Source organism: Elaeis guineensis, chromosome 11, assembly GCF_000442705.2.
Source record: "Elaeis guineensis isolate ETL-2024a chromosome 11, EG11, whole genome shotgun sequence".
Lineage (NCBI taxonomy): Eukaryota > Viridiplantae > Streptophyta > Magnoliopsida > Arecales > Arecaceae > Elaeis > Elaeis guineensis.
The window spans coordinates 118,754,096-118,769,881 of record NC_026003.2 but is presented as its reverse complement, the minus strand read 5'-3'; the positions used below and the strand labels follow the sequence as shown (position 1 = coordinate 118,769,881).

Here is a 15,786-nt window from a genome sequence, read left to right as displayed (position 1 = left end):
TTGTTCCCTCTTTTTTTAATTATGAAGATAAAAATATTTATTATAAAAAATCAATATATTTTTTGTGACAAAGGCTTCTTTATGGCAAAAAATATTCTCTCCTTTTATTCTCTCTTTTTTTAAAAAAATTTATTGTGATGAAAATATTTTATTGTAAAAAGTCAATATATTTTTTGTGACAAAGACTTGATTGTTGCAAAAAACTTAGATTTCTTCCTTTTATTCCCTCTTTTTTAATTTATTATGATAAAAATATTTATTACAAAAAATCAATATATTTTTCTTATGACAAAGGCTTATTTGTTGTAAAAAAAAATTAGAATTCCTCCTTTTGTTCTCTCTCTTTTTTTAATTTTTTATGATAAAAAATATTTTATCATAAAAAAACTATTATATTTTTTTAATTTTTATTACAAATGGGTTATACAATACAGTATCATTTTATTTGCAAAGCATTAAAAGGATGTCATTATAAAAAAATTTAATTTTAAATATTTTAGGATAAAATATTTTGTCATAAAAAATCATTATATTTTTTTTTTGAAAAAATTATTTGCAAAAATAATTTAAAAAATAAATGTTAAAATAAGTACCATAAAAAGTTAAGAAAATTTTAGTATTGCTTTATGTAATATTTTTGAGGTATTTAAAATTATTTTTTAATATAATACTCTTTCTTCGTTAGATGTATATAATTTAATTCTTTAAATTTTTGGTACCAATTATATAGTGTGAAATAAATTTTATCAAAAAATCAAATGCTATAAAATTTTAATGGTTCAACTAAGATCACATTCATCAATTTATTATAGGCGTTGGAGGAACACACTCAATAAGAAATACAAGAAGCTAATGGCAAAATGTATAAATTCATGAGAAAAATCTTCACGTCCAGAAATTGGATTGAAAGATTGGCTTTCTGTATATGATCGGATAGAGGATGATGGCTTCAAGATAGTAACTTATATGATAAAATATATTTATATATTTTTTAAATTTTTATTTAATTTTTTTATTTATTATTATAGAAGCGATCATAAACAAATCTAAGTAATTATTCGCAACTCCCATACAGTGATGCTTCAGGCCCTAGGACCTTTCTTAGTCGACTTCGAGAAATGGTAATATAATATTTTTAATATTTTTATGCTTGTGAAATATTTAATGTATATTAAGATTAATGAATTATTTATTTTTTATTCTAACTTTATAAGGAGAATCAAGTGTGGTTGATCTTTTCAAATATACATACACAAAGAAGGATGGTCAAGAATTCGTTAATGAAATTGCTCCATCAAAATTTGTAAGTATAGGTACATTTTTTTTATATTTTTTATTTATGAAAAAAATTATCTTGCGGTCTAAATTATCTTTGAAAACTTTACAGGATGAACTGACTGAATTAGGATAACAACTTTCGGAGGAAAATATAGATCAAATGTCAGAAAATCAGATTTTGGTTTGTGTGCTTGGCAAGAAGTCGGAATATTTGAGAAGAATGGAAATGGCATAAAAGTTGGAAGTTTAAGTTCGTCTTACATATCAAGCTCACATGATAATGAGCTTATAGACCAACTTACTGCTACTGAGTCTCAACTAGAAAAAATCAATGAGAAAATTGTTGAAGCCAACAAGAAGATTATCACATACGAAAAAAAATGAAGATTTATGAAGATCGAATGAAGGAATTTCAGCAATTTATGAGAGAGATGTGGAATGGTCAGATTTAGCAGTCTATTTTTTTGATGGTAAAGTCACTTGTTTACTATCTTTTAGCTATAATAATTTGATTATTATAGTTGTTGATTGTTTGTGGTGGCGATTTGAAAATTAAAAGTTTATGTGGTTATTATGATGGTGGTTGGATAGTTATAAAATGGTTTTAATGATAGTGGTTGTAGTGGTTGTCGTTATTGTGTTTTTGAATAGATAGATGTATTAATATAGATATATATTGTGTTACTTGTGGCTACTTGGATGGTTATGGAATGGTTACGATAGTAGTAAATGTGATGGTAGTTGTCATTTATCGGTGTTTTTGAATAGATAGATATATTAGCATCGTTATATGTTGTAGTACTTATGGTTGTTTAGATAGTTATGAAATGGTTATGATGGTAATAGTTGTGGTATAGTGGTTGTCATTATTGTATTTTTGAATAGTTAGAACATATTATTTATGATTGCTTGGATAATTATAGAATGATTATGGTGGTAGTGGTTATGGTGATGGTTGTCATTATTATCTAGTTGTGGTTATTTAATGTTTGTAATAATTTCATACAAATTAACACAAAATATCTTATATGCATGCTTAAAGATTTTCTAATTTTGCATATATGCTTATGTTGTTCTAATTTTTTAGATTTATTTATTTTTCATATTGTAGGTTGTTGAAAAGAGAATTGACTTAGAGCTTTATGAAAGCTTGGTGGTTATTATAGTCGATAAGGAATTTGACTTACATTGGAGCTTTGTAAAAATTTTATTTATAATTTTGTGGTTGTTGATTAAGACTTGGACATTCCATAATTTTATGGGAGTTGTATGAGATCTATCATCTTGTTTATGAAGATGATGTAAGGAAGAACATGTTGGAATCTTATATGACTACGTATTTGAAGGATATTTGAATTATTATGTATAGATTAATTAATTTAAATTTTAATATATTTTTTTTCTTATTTCAAAAAAAAATAGTAGGTTAATTTTTTTATCACAACAAATTTTATCAGGTTAACTTTTTGTGACAATAAATTTTATTATTAATTTTTTTTAATGATAGGTTAACTTTTTGTGGACTATAAATTTTATCATTAGAATATATTTATCGACATATTAACTTTTTATGATAATAAATTTTGTCACTATAAATTATTTCTAAATTACAGATTAATTTTTTATGACAAAATATTTTGTTATTAAAATTACTTTTTTAATGATAAAATATTTTGTTGCTTAAAGTATATATCCTATTTTACTAAAAATTTTATTGTGATAAAAATATGTTGTTGCAATATTCAATTTTTAATGATAAAAATATTTTATTGCATAAAATTTATACTCAAGAAACTATTATGCCAAAATATTTTCTCACAAAGCTAGATTTTTAGTGACAAAAATTTTTTGTCACTTAATAATGCATCTGGAATAAAATTTTATCATGTTTAATGATAAAAATATTTTTTATCATAAAATTTTATATTTTTTTGTAACAAAATATTTATCGCTAGATGAGATTTTTTTTTATGACAAAATATTATTTTATTACTAAAAATATATTTTTTGTGACAAAATAAGTTTTGCTGCAAAAAATCCATCATAACTTATTACGCGGGGCTTTAGCAACAATTCTGTAACAAATTTTTTTTCATTGCAAAAATTTAAGTAATAAAAAATAAATTTTTTTATAATAAATTTTTTTTCTATAAATTTTTTTTTTTATATAGTGAACGGCAACAGAGAGCTCGATGCAGTCTAATTTGATCAACATAATATCCATTTATAATAACAAATGCATGAGAATGAATTAGATCGGGGAGCACTCATTCTCAGAAGCTCCATCTCCTCAGTATATATATATATATATATATATATATATATATATATATATATATATATATATATATATATATATATATATATATATATATATATATATATTGTTCCCTCTCTCCTTCCAATCTTTTTGGTGCAGGCCAGCAGCCCAAAGTTTCATTCTTCTATTTTCATGTAGTTTATAAACAAATGAACAAAAAATGAGAATTATTTCAAAACCATGCACGCTCCCACGCACCCCCCACCCTCCATCCCCCGGCAATAGAAGAAGAAGAAGAAGTAGTAGTACGGATCTTCAATGGTACATCACGTACGTTGTCCATCATAATGGCCATGAATGGATGCAGGGCTGTGTGATGTATACCGCATGCAGTCGCGTGCAACCGTTTATGGTGCGTGCGATACACCGTTGGATGCCATGCATCATGGACACCTTTGAGAATCTACGCTCAAAAAAAATCAATAGGGCAGTTGGCAGATGGCATTTTACGGATCGGTCATAATAACCCGGAGCTGGCTTATGACTTATCCTAGTGGCTTATGACTTATCCTAGTGGCATTTTACGGATCGGCCATAATATCATGGATGTCTTCGCCACCCTAGCTGGCTTATGACCCATCCCAGTGGATGCATTTATCCAATAATCTTCTAAATCAGTTATTTCAACGAACACACAAGCGTATCCAAAAAGTTAAAAAAAAAAAGAGAAAAAATTAAAAAAAAAAAATTGAAAAAATTGAAAAAAAACAACAACAACGTGGAGTAATTAAGATCAGAATCTTCCAAATCCATGATGCTCTAATTTCACAAATCTTTGCCGTCCGTTCGTTTGATTTGCTGAACCTAAGGAAACTGGGAGCGCCAAGGGTGGGAGATGAGGATTCTCGCAACACGTAAGGTGTTCCGGCGGAGTATCGCAACATCGGGATTCCTAATCCTCTATGATTTCGCTAATGTGCTCTCCAGGAAAAAGAGGGGAAAGAATCCGATCCGATCCCTCAACCCGCCGACGGAACCATCTCTCGTCGGGCCTCTTCCCGAATTCTTCTTCCATGTATCGAGGTACCAGCTCCAGTTCCATCTACTTTAGACGTGATTCATTCGAATTCCTTCTTTTTGCTGATCTTTTTCGCCCTAAAATTTAGGGTTTTGGGGATAAATTTCGAGCAATTCTCGAATTGAAATTAATTGGTTTTATCTGTGTTTGATGGGCCTTCTCCTATAGCTATAGACGTGATTCAGGTGAATTCCTTTTTTTCTTGATCTTTTCCGTCCTAAAAAAATAGTTTTTTTTTTTTTGGTGAGGATAAAAAAAGGTTTTTTGGGATACATTTCGAGCTATCCTTGGATTGGAATTAATGGGTTTTATCAATTCATCGTTTGTAGGCATATATTGGTGCGGAATCAAGATTTTTATTAGATATAGTTTTCCTTTGCTTATGGTTCTGGGTAGTAGGATTTTGGTGACTAGTGGATGCGTTTGGGTCAGAGCTATCTACATTAGCGCTTACTGCCACAAGGATTGAATTTTGGTATCCGAGTGTTTCGTTTCTGTCATTTGGTATGTACAATTCGATGATTCTTGTTTCTTGTTTTTTATTATTTTGCTCGCAAAATGATTTAACAGCAATGATGAGACAGCCTTCGATTTTGCTTCAGTTTTTCTGTTGGTTTTCTTGGGTTTCAGTATTGTTTAGTCATGTTTAAATCGCCTCTTTGTCTGAAAGAGCTTGATTATTCTTTTCTCGATTTCTTAATGAGTGTGGTGGAACCCTCTAAATGCTTGTATTTTAATTTTATTTTAACTTTTTATCTGTGTATTGGAAGCTTATATTGTGTGAGTTCACTCATGAGGGACTCACTTTTTTATAGGGAAATTTAATGCATCTGAGTTTCACTATAGTTCTGCAATTAGTTCGAAAAAGGAACCTGAAAAAATTGTTCCAAATTACTTATTATATTTTCTTTGATCGAGAAAAAACAATTTGTTTGGCAATCTGTACCTTCCTAATTTCAACTGACCTAATTGGGTTTGGGAAACAAGTTTCAAATTATAAAGGTTGCAACTATACAAAGATGGTACATGAATGTATCTTCTAACATGTTTCCTCTCAACAGAATGTGCATATCACTATTTTGAATTTTTGATTTTAGTGTAGGGGAAAATATTCTGGATTCAGGGAAAAATGCAAAAAATTAAGCAGAAGTATTAGAAGAATGCATAATAAATAAAATAAGGGAACAATGAAGATCAATTAGGTGTCTTAGATATGTATTTAGTTTTAATGTCAAACCTGGTCTTTAGCTCTCTTCATCTATATTCTTCGTATTTAGGGATTCTTCATAGTGTTGCTCAGTAGTTGCTTGGAATTGTGACCCATCATATAGGGTTGGCTTTGGATTTAGACTTAGATATAGTTGTCAAAATTTTCTAATTTTGATTGATCATATATTGATTTATTCAGTGGGAAGACTTCTTTAAAACAAAGCATATACACACAACTAGAGAAAAAATTTGGGGGTGGGGTGGTGGCCATGGGATGGAGATGTCTTTGGAAATCTACATCATTGTATATAATGAAGGATACAACATGATAGCAATCATTTTTAGTTTCAAGTCCAAGTTTAAGAGAAAAAGAGGGGATTGTAGATGTGGAGTAGGACAGTCAGAGGTGGTAGGTAATGAGGCAAGACTTACAAGGTAGCGAGGGGTAAAGTAGGGCAATGATGGTGGTGAAACGGTCAAGAGTGTTGAGGAGACTGGAGCACACAAGTTGCACAAGAGGGATGCAAATTGGAGGGATAGCAGAGGTCATGCTAGAAGGGAGATGAAATTAGGGTTTTCAATGGGGTTGGGTGGCTGTATTTGGAGCTGGAGGGGGTGAACTAGGTTAATAGAGCTTTTTCCCTCCTTCAGGGCCTGTCGGGGGGGCGGGGGGGCAGGGGGCGGTGGTGTTGGGGGTAGGACCCTCTTTCTTCAATTTACATCATCACATACTTGAATCCCAGATATGATAACTTCTTTGATTTATTTTCCTTTGAAATCTAATTGGGTAATCTGATGGATCCTAACTGTTGTATCCAAATTCCAAAAAAAGAAGGATCAGGTACCTGTATTAGTTTATTGGTTCTCACTGTCACTCTTAAGTATAAATTTGGGCATGCCTTATTGATAGCATGAGAGTGGCACAAAGAAAAGCTTGTGGCTAATGAACATCAAATGTTATTGGTCAATCAATATTCCATGAGATTAAGTGATTATATTCTCTGAGAAGCTTGTTAATAATTTATGAATTTAGTGAATTAGGAATAACTTGTGAACGATTAGCCTGATCAGAACTATTTCAAAAAAAATCATCTGGCCAATGATAAATTATGATTTAAATAAAGTTTATTTGAATAAATTGGAGATTACTGTGGCTACATTTGGTGGTGTGCTTTTGTTTCCATAAGTATGTGCGCATTTATTTAGTAAATTTTCTATGTTCTAATATTGCATTTAGTGTAACATTTTCTACAAAGATATCTAACATGAACAAGCGCATTGCTTCTATTAGGGAATTGGAATTGGACATTATAATATTGTCTGATTATCACAGGCTGCCAGAGCACAAATTTGATAAAAAAAGATGAGTGATGACAGCATGCCTGATGAATCAGATGTGGCGTAAATGGACCCACGAGTGTACATGCATATTCTTCAAATATCTTGTGCTGCAGAGGATCAGTAGTGAAACTTCCCATGTTAGACCCAAGAGCTGGACATCGTCCAACTATTGTTTATAGGCCCATACGGCCATCTGATCTTGAAGTTCTTGAGCAGATCCATGCTGCTTTATTTCCTGTAAGGTGTGCATCGTAACTTTGTTATGCATATGCTTCAGATATGATTTGTGTAAAGCCTTGTGGAGATACTGCCTGTTTAGACTTTTCATGATGAATCACGGAAGAAATTTATATCTGCAGGTATGAGAGAGAATTCTTTTTCAATGTGGTCAATGGCCACGGCATTATCTCATGGGCTGCTGTTGACATCAGCAGGCCTGATGGTCGAAATGATGAACTAATTGGATTTGTCACTATGCGTATTATGCCAGCAAAAGAAAGCGAGGTGTTTTATACTTGCAATTTTTTGAAATGCCATCACCTTAAAACTTCAAGTATAGCTAATAGTTTGCATTTGTACATTGGTCATGCAGATAGAGCATTTGCTCAGGTACAATGCTTCCAGAAATGATCAAATACTAGTTTATATATTGACACTTGGTGTAGTAGAGCGTTATAGAAATCTTGGCATAGGTTGTTACCTTCTCTGATGATTATGAGTTCGTGCATTACCTTTATGCTTCATTTAATTGAACATCTTCTTATCATTTTTGCAGCTACTTCACTGGTTCAGGAGGTAATTAAATATTCTTCAAGCATTCCTAACTGCAGAGCAGTATATTTGCATGTTATTGCTTACAACCAGCCAGCCATCAATTTCTATAAGAAGATGCTATTTAAGCTTGTAAGAAGATTGCCAAAGTTCTACTACATTCAGGGCCAGCATTATGACTCATATTTGTTTGTGTACTACGTAAATGGGGGTCAATCTCCCTGCTCTCCACTGTAAGTGTTTTTCTTTACTTTAAAGGGACAGTATCATCCTAAATATATGCAATATAATGTCATTTGTATTATTATGTCATCTTGTTTGGAGATTTGAAAAATGCATTTGACACTTTATCTGTTAACATGCTTCGAAGAATTAGTCCCATGCATAATCTCATTTCTTGCAGGAGTGGTTGTTTATTTTACTCCATACTTTTTTTTACTCCACATTTTGATTGTTTCCCTATCCCAGTTCTTATGCTCCAAGTGAGAAAAAGTGAAAAGTATGATGTTTATCTCCAGAAATCTTTCTTTTCTTTTGATCATTATTCAGCTGCAAGGGTTAGATGATGTAAATTCAAAATTATAGAATGTCTAATATTATCTGGAAATTTGGCATTTAAAAGAAGTGCGTAAATTGTAAAAGTTTTATTCAGTCTTTTAGGTAGACTTGAGATATTTTATCCAGTAGTGGTTTGACTCCTGAAAGACTGAATGTCGGAGTTGTTTTGGCTTTTGAACGTTCAGTCCTTGACGTTTAGCAGAAAGATTTAGAATCCTCAAAATCAATCATGATTGTTTACATTTAACAGCCTGTTGCTATAGAATGTAGAAAAGTGTTCTGCAAACCATTGGACTATAGACTTAGACATCTTAGGCACTGGTCAGCAAACTACAATTTATGATCTAAAGGAATACAACCACCATTAGTAGTTTATTCAGGTTCAGTTGCCTTTTTCTCTTTGTAATGTTGGTCCCTTCCAAACTTCTCCCATAGATATCTGTGAAGAAAGTCATTGTCACCCTGTTTATTCTTACATGACCTTTGCATCAATTGATAAAATGTTATCTCCTTAGTTCTTTTTATCTGACTATGACGACTCTATTGTTTATCCTTCTCATAAAATATGAGAACAAGCTCTTCATATCTATTGGTAAACCAATTATTGCCTTTTTCCCTCCCCCCGAACCCCCCACCCACCAAATGCCAAAAAAAAAAGAAAAACAAAAAGCTTTTATCTTCCTCGGTAGTACTTTTAAGACTTTCTGAACTCTGAAGTATACTTCAGACATTCTGGGTGTGAGCTCTTGATTGAGATACATGTAGTGAGTTTTCTAATGGGTGATAATAAAAGGTGAGTTTTTTGCTATTAATGACAGAATATACCATTGTACTGCTTTCATATAATCTATATTAAACAATTTAGCTAATTATGAGGAAATGAATGAATGTCATATCTGTTTTCTTATGGACCTATTAATATGCTAGAATATTAAGGGATGAATTCAAAGGGAAAAATATCATATGTCCGCTACTATATTACCTATGAAGCCCTGCTGTATTTGTCATGGATCACTTCCATAGATTAAGAATCTCATTAAAATCAGTTACCTAGATAATATCTTAAAATGGGCACTGTAATCTTGTGTTTAGACAAGGGGATTTTTTTTAATGTTTATGAAGAAGGGATGGAATGTTCAGCATGGTAGTAACGAAGAACAAACCAGATTTTAATTTGCTGTGTCTGAAGAATAACCTTTCATATGTGGGCAGATGTAGAAACATGGAGGAATGAGGGAAATGGGATGCACATTAAGAAATTCCCATTAATTTCTGTATTCCACAGGACTGCAGCTTATAATTTTTACCGATGCATATGTCCGTGTCCCGACTTACAGCACTTCAGAAGCATCATGTTCACTTACCTCAACCATTGATGTTAGGTAACAGATCAAGAAGGACTATAGAGAACAACCAATACAATTGTTACCCTGAGAGGAATGTCTAACCTATGTCATGCAGGTCGACGATTTATAGTAGATGAGTACTTGCCCATAGCTAGCATTTTCAGAGTTATGTGGAACTTTAAAGTCATCTTTAAATTAAACATATCTACAAAACCATGTCTGAATTAGTCGAGTCGGCTTTATGGATCTCTATTTGGTCATGCCCTCTTTTTTTCTTTTTTTTTTCCTTTGTGACAAATGCAAGATCCTATATTGTTGGCATGATACATTGGTTTTCCTTCCTCATGACCATACTATTTCTATTGGTTTTCCATATCGCTATTGACAACTGTTGGAAGTCTTCGTGTCCCCTGAGACATCTCTCCCACCTATATATCCCGGTAATATCAACCTTTTTTGGTATTCTTGTCTCTACAACACAGCTTGCATGCCTAAGTCTTCTCTATTTTAACATTGAAGCCATGTAAAATTATTAATCCACTGTCTTATAACTACTGCAAGACTTAATGTCATGCTGGCCACAACACTCTAGAAACATGTGCCATAGTCGTTGCAGATAATCTTGTCCATTTTTTTTGCAGCCTATTTCTTGGACCCTAAAGATTTAAGAGAAAATAATCATTCAACATTCAATTATAATACATTTTGGAATTTACCCCCCTCTCCCCCCCCCCCCTCCCTTAATTTATGTTGCATTTGTAGTTCAAAATTTTACTTCATGTGGATACGAGCCTCGTATTCTTTCGTGGTTGTGCATATCCTGGCATATTTGACTATGCATTTATCCCACCATGACATCTACGCAAAGAATGTGCAGTGAAAGCAAACTCAATGACTTACCAAAACTTTTGTTACTTCCTCCTATATTTTCTTATCAATTTCCATATATTACTATTATTCATATCATGCTTTTTTCTATTGCCACTAAAACTCTTGTAGGACCTCTCGTTTCTTTAAATCTTCAATCGCTCTTTTATTTTTTTTCTTTTCCAAATCTAACCAAGAAACCTGGTAAATGAATTCTGCTTGGAATGTCCTATTGTTTTTTCATACTTCTTATATATATACTTCTTATACATATATATATATTAATGTTTGTAGTCTTATGTCAATCTATTTAGATGGTGGTAAACATATGGGACCTCAAAATACAGTTCTTCTAAATAAATTGCTCTTATAGAGTTTTCATTTATGTATATCTAAAGTCTAAAATTTCTGTTCCATTTTGCTGCAATTATACCATACATATTCTGTAGAATCAGTACTATATACCTTAGTGCTCCCAACGTGAACTGCAATTCTAGTTCTTATTGTCTTAGCTAGATATAAAATATTCTATTTATCTTCTGTTTAGTTTGAACTATTTTTATGGTACAACTATATAGCATCACAAGCCTTTAGCGTAGCTTTCTATGTCTTTGCAAGTCTACCATATTTTATTGTCATTATCAATTTTAATCTACATCCTTTCTTCAACATTTGCTCTTTGAACCTTGACATTTTGCCACCATCTCTTTCAATTTATGTAATCAATTTGACATTTGTACTCTTTGATATTTTCGACTATGTCCCTGGAAAAAATATTACTGATTACTGTTCCACTGTAGTCTCCCATATAATTTAGCTTCAAATTCAGCACAACTTTGTTGCAGCTTTTTCTAATTCAGTTACACCTTGACTTGTTTGAATGGTGAGCACCTGTGAGCACATGGAAGTTAGGGTCTTCAAACATATTGGAAAGCTACTTTTAATATAATAAAACTAAATGTGGAGAATGATGAAATTCCTATTTTGTTGTTTTTCGCTGTCCAAAGAGGGTGGTTGTATTTTAAGCTAATACCTTATCTGGATTTGAAAGTTGATAACAAAATAAAAATTTATGGCAATGGCCTGCATGAAGGACAGTCTTAATAACATATAATTGCAATAGAAGATTCTTTATTGGAGAATTAGAATGATGGTGGGGTGTGAGCTGGACATGACTTCCAAATAGAAATTCTCATTACCATTCATCAGCCACCCTGGCTTTCTTCATAGTGTGCGATGTAAACTGCAATCTGTCATAGTTTCATATGCATCTATTGGTATTCCAATTACCATCCTTTTGCCTCCTTTTGGAAGCCCTTTCCTCTTTGCCTCAATTGAACAATGGTACATGTGTAACCTCTGAGTGTGTACACCCATCACGCATGTCTCTTCTGAAGTTCTAGTTGACCAACTCCTGACAAATCCACTGTATTTTTCATTATTTCATCTTTAATTGAAACTGTATATTATTACTCCTAATGCTCCCAATGTGATTTATTTTCTACTTCTCCAATCACAAGTAACACCTAATAACTAGTCATTTTTCTTACATTATTTTTAGAGCAGACTTTTTTTTGTGGATTGTCATACGGCGCGTGCCTAACTACACTGGCCTTTTGGCTTAGCCTTCTATATTTTTCATGTCTTCTTTGTTGCTTGTTCTTTGATATTCTAAGGACAAAAGCCTTATCTTCATTAGTCGCCATTGAATCCTAGCATTTGCCATGTTTCTATATTTCTCTATATACAATGCAAATTTTTGGGGTTGGACTCTACCCAAGCTTTTGACACCGCTTTTATGTTATTTCTGGACTTTCCCTCTTGAAGAGTCGAAGTTGGGCTTTCTTTCTAGAGTGACTCCAAATCCTTTATATATATATATTTTTGAAACCAATGGACACTGTTCCTCTCTTTCTTCTTCCGTGTCACTTCACCATCCGACTCAATGTGCATTGTATGTGCAAGGTGCTAGTACATAATGATGATTATCTTCACACTCTTGAAGTGCTTCTGTTACCAACATCTTAGTACAACCCGCCAATTGTTTCATGTCCTACTTGGTTGAGCTTGCAGATCCTACTTTCCCTCTGACAAGTTGTTTTTAAAAGGGGCACATATGTACTTTACATTGTCTCAGCTTTGTCCCTTAATCTTCTTTTTTTTTTTTCAAAGAAAAACTGATTTCAGTTTGTGATAGAAGTTATCTATTTTCAGCATGTTCCTGAATGGTCATGGAACATCTCTTTGCTTAACACACATGTTTATTATCATTATATCATGAGACTCCTGTTTGTGTCCATGTGCGCACATGCTTTAGATATAAAAGAAGCTTTTGCAGTTACCGTTGGCCATGATAGAACTTCAAATGAAAATGTAACTTTTTTGTGGAAAAATGAAAATGTTACTTAAAACAAGGAAAAAAATTCCAATCATGAAATAAGAGTTGCTATTTGTTTTTTGCAGAAAATAAGTTTCCTCATTATGCCTGTGACATATTCTACTATTCTTTTCAAACTTTTCCTACATGATCATCTAGGTCACAACTTGTGAATTTTTACTTCTTCTTCTACTTCTGCTATAGAGTTGTTAGAATCAAGCTGTCTTCCTCCTTTTTTTCCCTTTTTCTGAGATTTAAGAGGGTTCTAAGAACTCACCCTTGACCCTATACATGCAGTACCCTCCCCTTCACTTGGGCTGAAACCCAGGTCCTCAGGCAGACTGAACCTAACATTCATGGAACCAGGGCACTGAGTAATAGGGATCCAGGAGGGTCAACATTCTTCGGAATTGAACCCCTGCCCCCTTGCCTTATGTGGCAAAGGGTGATACCATCCAAACTAAAGTTCAGTGGTATTAAGTTGTCTATCTTAACTCTGTCATCCCTTGACTCTGGAAATCCTCTTCTCCAACCTGATTTGCAATATGCGGATATTGATGAGTCCATATTCTTCTGAGAAACAAGCTTCCTACATAAGTCACAGTAAACCCCAAATTTCTTGCCTTCTTCTGATACTTAATGCATAAGGAATTAGGTTTTGATTCAGGTGTGTCAAGCGTGTTTTACCGGTTGCAATTTTCCATTGTTATTTTTCCTTACTGACCACCTTGAATGGTATGCCTTTTTTTTTTTTTGAAATGCAGAGAAATTATGGCAGCAGTGGCAGCATACTTTAGGGGTTTCTTTAGAATGCTATCTGCGAAACTGTGGAGGAATGGTGAAAAGAATCTCCCAAGATGGTCCAAGTGTAAAGAAACAAGCTCTCTTTTAGTTACTCAAAATAAGAGGTTCCTTGGTCCGGAGAATGCTAAATGTTAGTGTGGTGTATCAGCCTCAGGCCAAGCTTGCAACTCATTTGCCCGTCAAGAAGCTTGCGAGTTTTAACTTTTCCATTGATTATAACTGTTGTTGTATCTTTTCTTTCTATCCCAGTAAACAATCACACATCTGTAATTACATTAGTATCATATTTATTATCCTCTTACTGTAAAATAAACTTTCAGGTCTTATCAAGGCAAATTTTATTAACTAATCTCAGTATTTCTTCATCAAGATTCTTTTATGCATTTTTGCTATCTTGGTTAATTATTTTTTAAAAAAAATTAACACTCTTTACAAACAGTGTCAAGTTGAATTAATGGTAAAGCCACGTGGAAAGACGAAACTATCACCATCAGTGAGGACAGCAAAAGAAGCTATAGTGTAGGATAAAATTGACCATATTGGTGGTCAGCGAAGAAGAGTACATGTACACTGAAGCTGTGTTGGAAAAGAGGCTGATTTTTTTTTTTTTTTTAAATGTTTGGTATGGCATGGAAGGCGGCTGGAGAAGGGATCTATTTTTTGACTTTTCTCTTGCGTACAAACGATGCACTTTTAAATTCGCTTTCCCAAGATCGCGGTCTTGGAATGAAAACTAAAGGCCCTGCAGGTTCTTGCGAGAAAATTACCTCTTAGTTCTCCTGCTAACTTGCGTGACTGTTATGAAGGCTAGAGGGCGATAGCTGTTATGAAGGCTAGAGGGCGATAGATTTTTCTCATCGGCAAGGTGCGCCTGCCCTTCATGGACAACAACTAAAAGAGCAATTACCGTTGCGTGTTGTTTTAGTGGAATGCACAGCGAATGAGCGAGAAGAAACAAAAAAATTGTACTCATTATTGAAGATTTCTTGTTGTATCAGTTATAACTTCAAAAGTACTTAGTTCTTCCTTACTGGTAGAATCCCTAAGTGACACCCTTAACCAAAGTAACATTCTTTTTTTCAAACACGCCTTACTTCACTCTGAATTACCTCTCGAGATCTAACTCATATTCTCTATCTTGACTTTCGGGCATAAGCTCACCAATTAGGATGCGTGACTGACGCATCTGTTTTGCAACCCAATTTTATTGAAAGGCTATTTCCATCCTATCTCCTCTGAGAGGTTCAGTCTTTCCCCCTGCATCCCTAACTCATGATTATGATGGACATTTTCTCCATCCCGATCAATGTTAAAATTGAAAAAAAAAAAAAAAAAAACTGTAAGCATCCAAGAATTATTTGAGAATATCTGGCATGATGTTGATTTTTATAGCATCACTAGGTGAATTTTATAATTTTAGTCAACACCTGCCTACGTAGTTGGTTGCTGAGCCATCAAGGGATCATCAGAACGTGTCCACATAGTGGAACATCAGTGTAACACTTTATTTTAAATCCTACAGAACAATTCTTAGGTCAATAATCAAATATGTTCTTTGCGTCTACCAAGAGAAATGATATCCTAATCAAGCTGGAGAGTCTTACAATCAAACTAAATCCACAAGAATATATTCAGTTGGCAAGAATTTCCACTTTTAATTTCTTACAGTACCTACTCTTCCGAAAAGGAGGAAGTCTGCTATACTAATTATTGTGCGGACCTAAGAGCCAGCATCTGATAGCTTAATGTTTTACCGGAATTTGGAAGCCTTCTTGTCTCATTTAAAGTTTACAACTGATAAAGTCATTTAGCAAACCTGAATGACTCATCTGAGTATCTCTTCTTTATTTGAGAAACAAGGTGGTAATGCCATAACTAGCGTTTTGAGCCCCATACC

At 33.2% G+C, this 15,786-nt stretch overlaps 1 protein-coding gene across 4 annotated transcripts; it reads left to right on the top strand.

Annotated features, from left to right (window-relative positions):
- Positions 1-4,464: 4,464 nt before the first annotated feature.
- LOC105053835 (histone acetyltransferase MCC1) lies at positions 4,465-14,238 on the top strand. 4 transcript variants are annotated; one of them, XR_012135318.1, is made up of 9 exons: positions 4,518-4,621; positions 4,705-4,801; positions 4,946-5,120; positions 7,159-7,408; positions 7,526-7,670; positions 7,759-7,858; positions 7,942-8,170; positions 13,383-13,752; positions 13,850-13,985. XR_012135318.1 is itself a non-coding variant. In XM_010935142.3 (6 exons), exons 2-6 carry the CDS (start codon positions 7,302-7,304, stop codon positions 14,022-14,024), a joined length of 756 nt encoding a protein of 251 aa, XP_010933444.1. In that variant the 5' UTR covers positions 4,466-4,621; positions 7,117-7,301; the 3' UTR covers positions 14,025-14,238. The 4 variants fall into 4 exon arrangements, 1 of the variants encoding a protein (XP_010933444.1); XR_833516.4 differs by lacking the exons at positions 4,705-4,801; positions 4,946-5,120 and having other exon boundaries at positions 4,465-4,621; XR_833515.4 differs by lacking the exons at positions 4,705-4,801; positions 4,946-5,120 and having other exon boundaries at positions 4,465-4,621; positions 7,117-7,408.
- The last annotated feature ends 1,548 nt before the right edge of the window (positions 14,239-15,786 follow it).

Coding starts and splice junctions, on each gene's coding strand:
- LOC105053835 (XM_010935142.3), top strand. CDS start 7,302: ATGTTAGACCCAAGAGCTGGACATCGTCCAACTATTGTTTATAGGCCC. Junction 7,671..7,758: donor TGCCAGCAAAAGAAAGCGAG/GTGTTTTATACT, acceptor TTGGTCATGCAG/ATAGAGCATTTGCTCAGGTA. Junction 7,859..7,941: donor TTATAGAAATCTTGGCATAG/GTTGTTACCTTC, acceptor TCATTTTTGCAG/CTACTTCACTGGTTCAGGAG.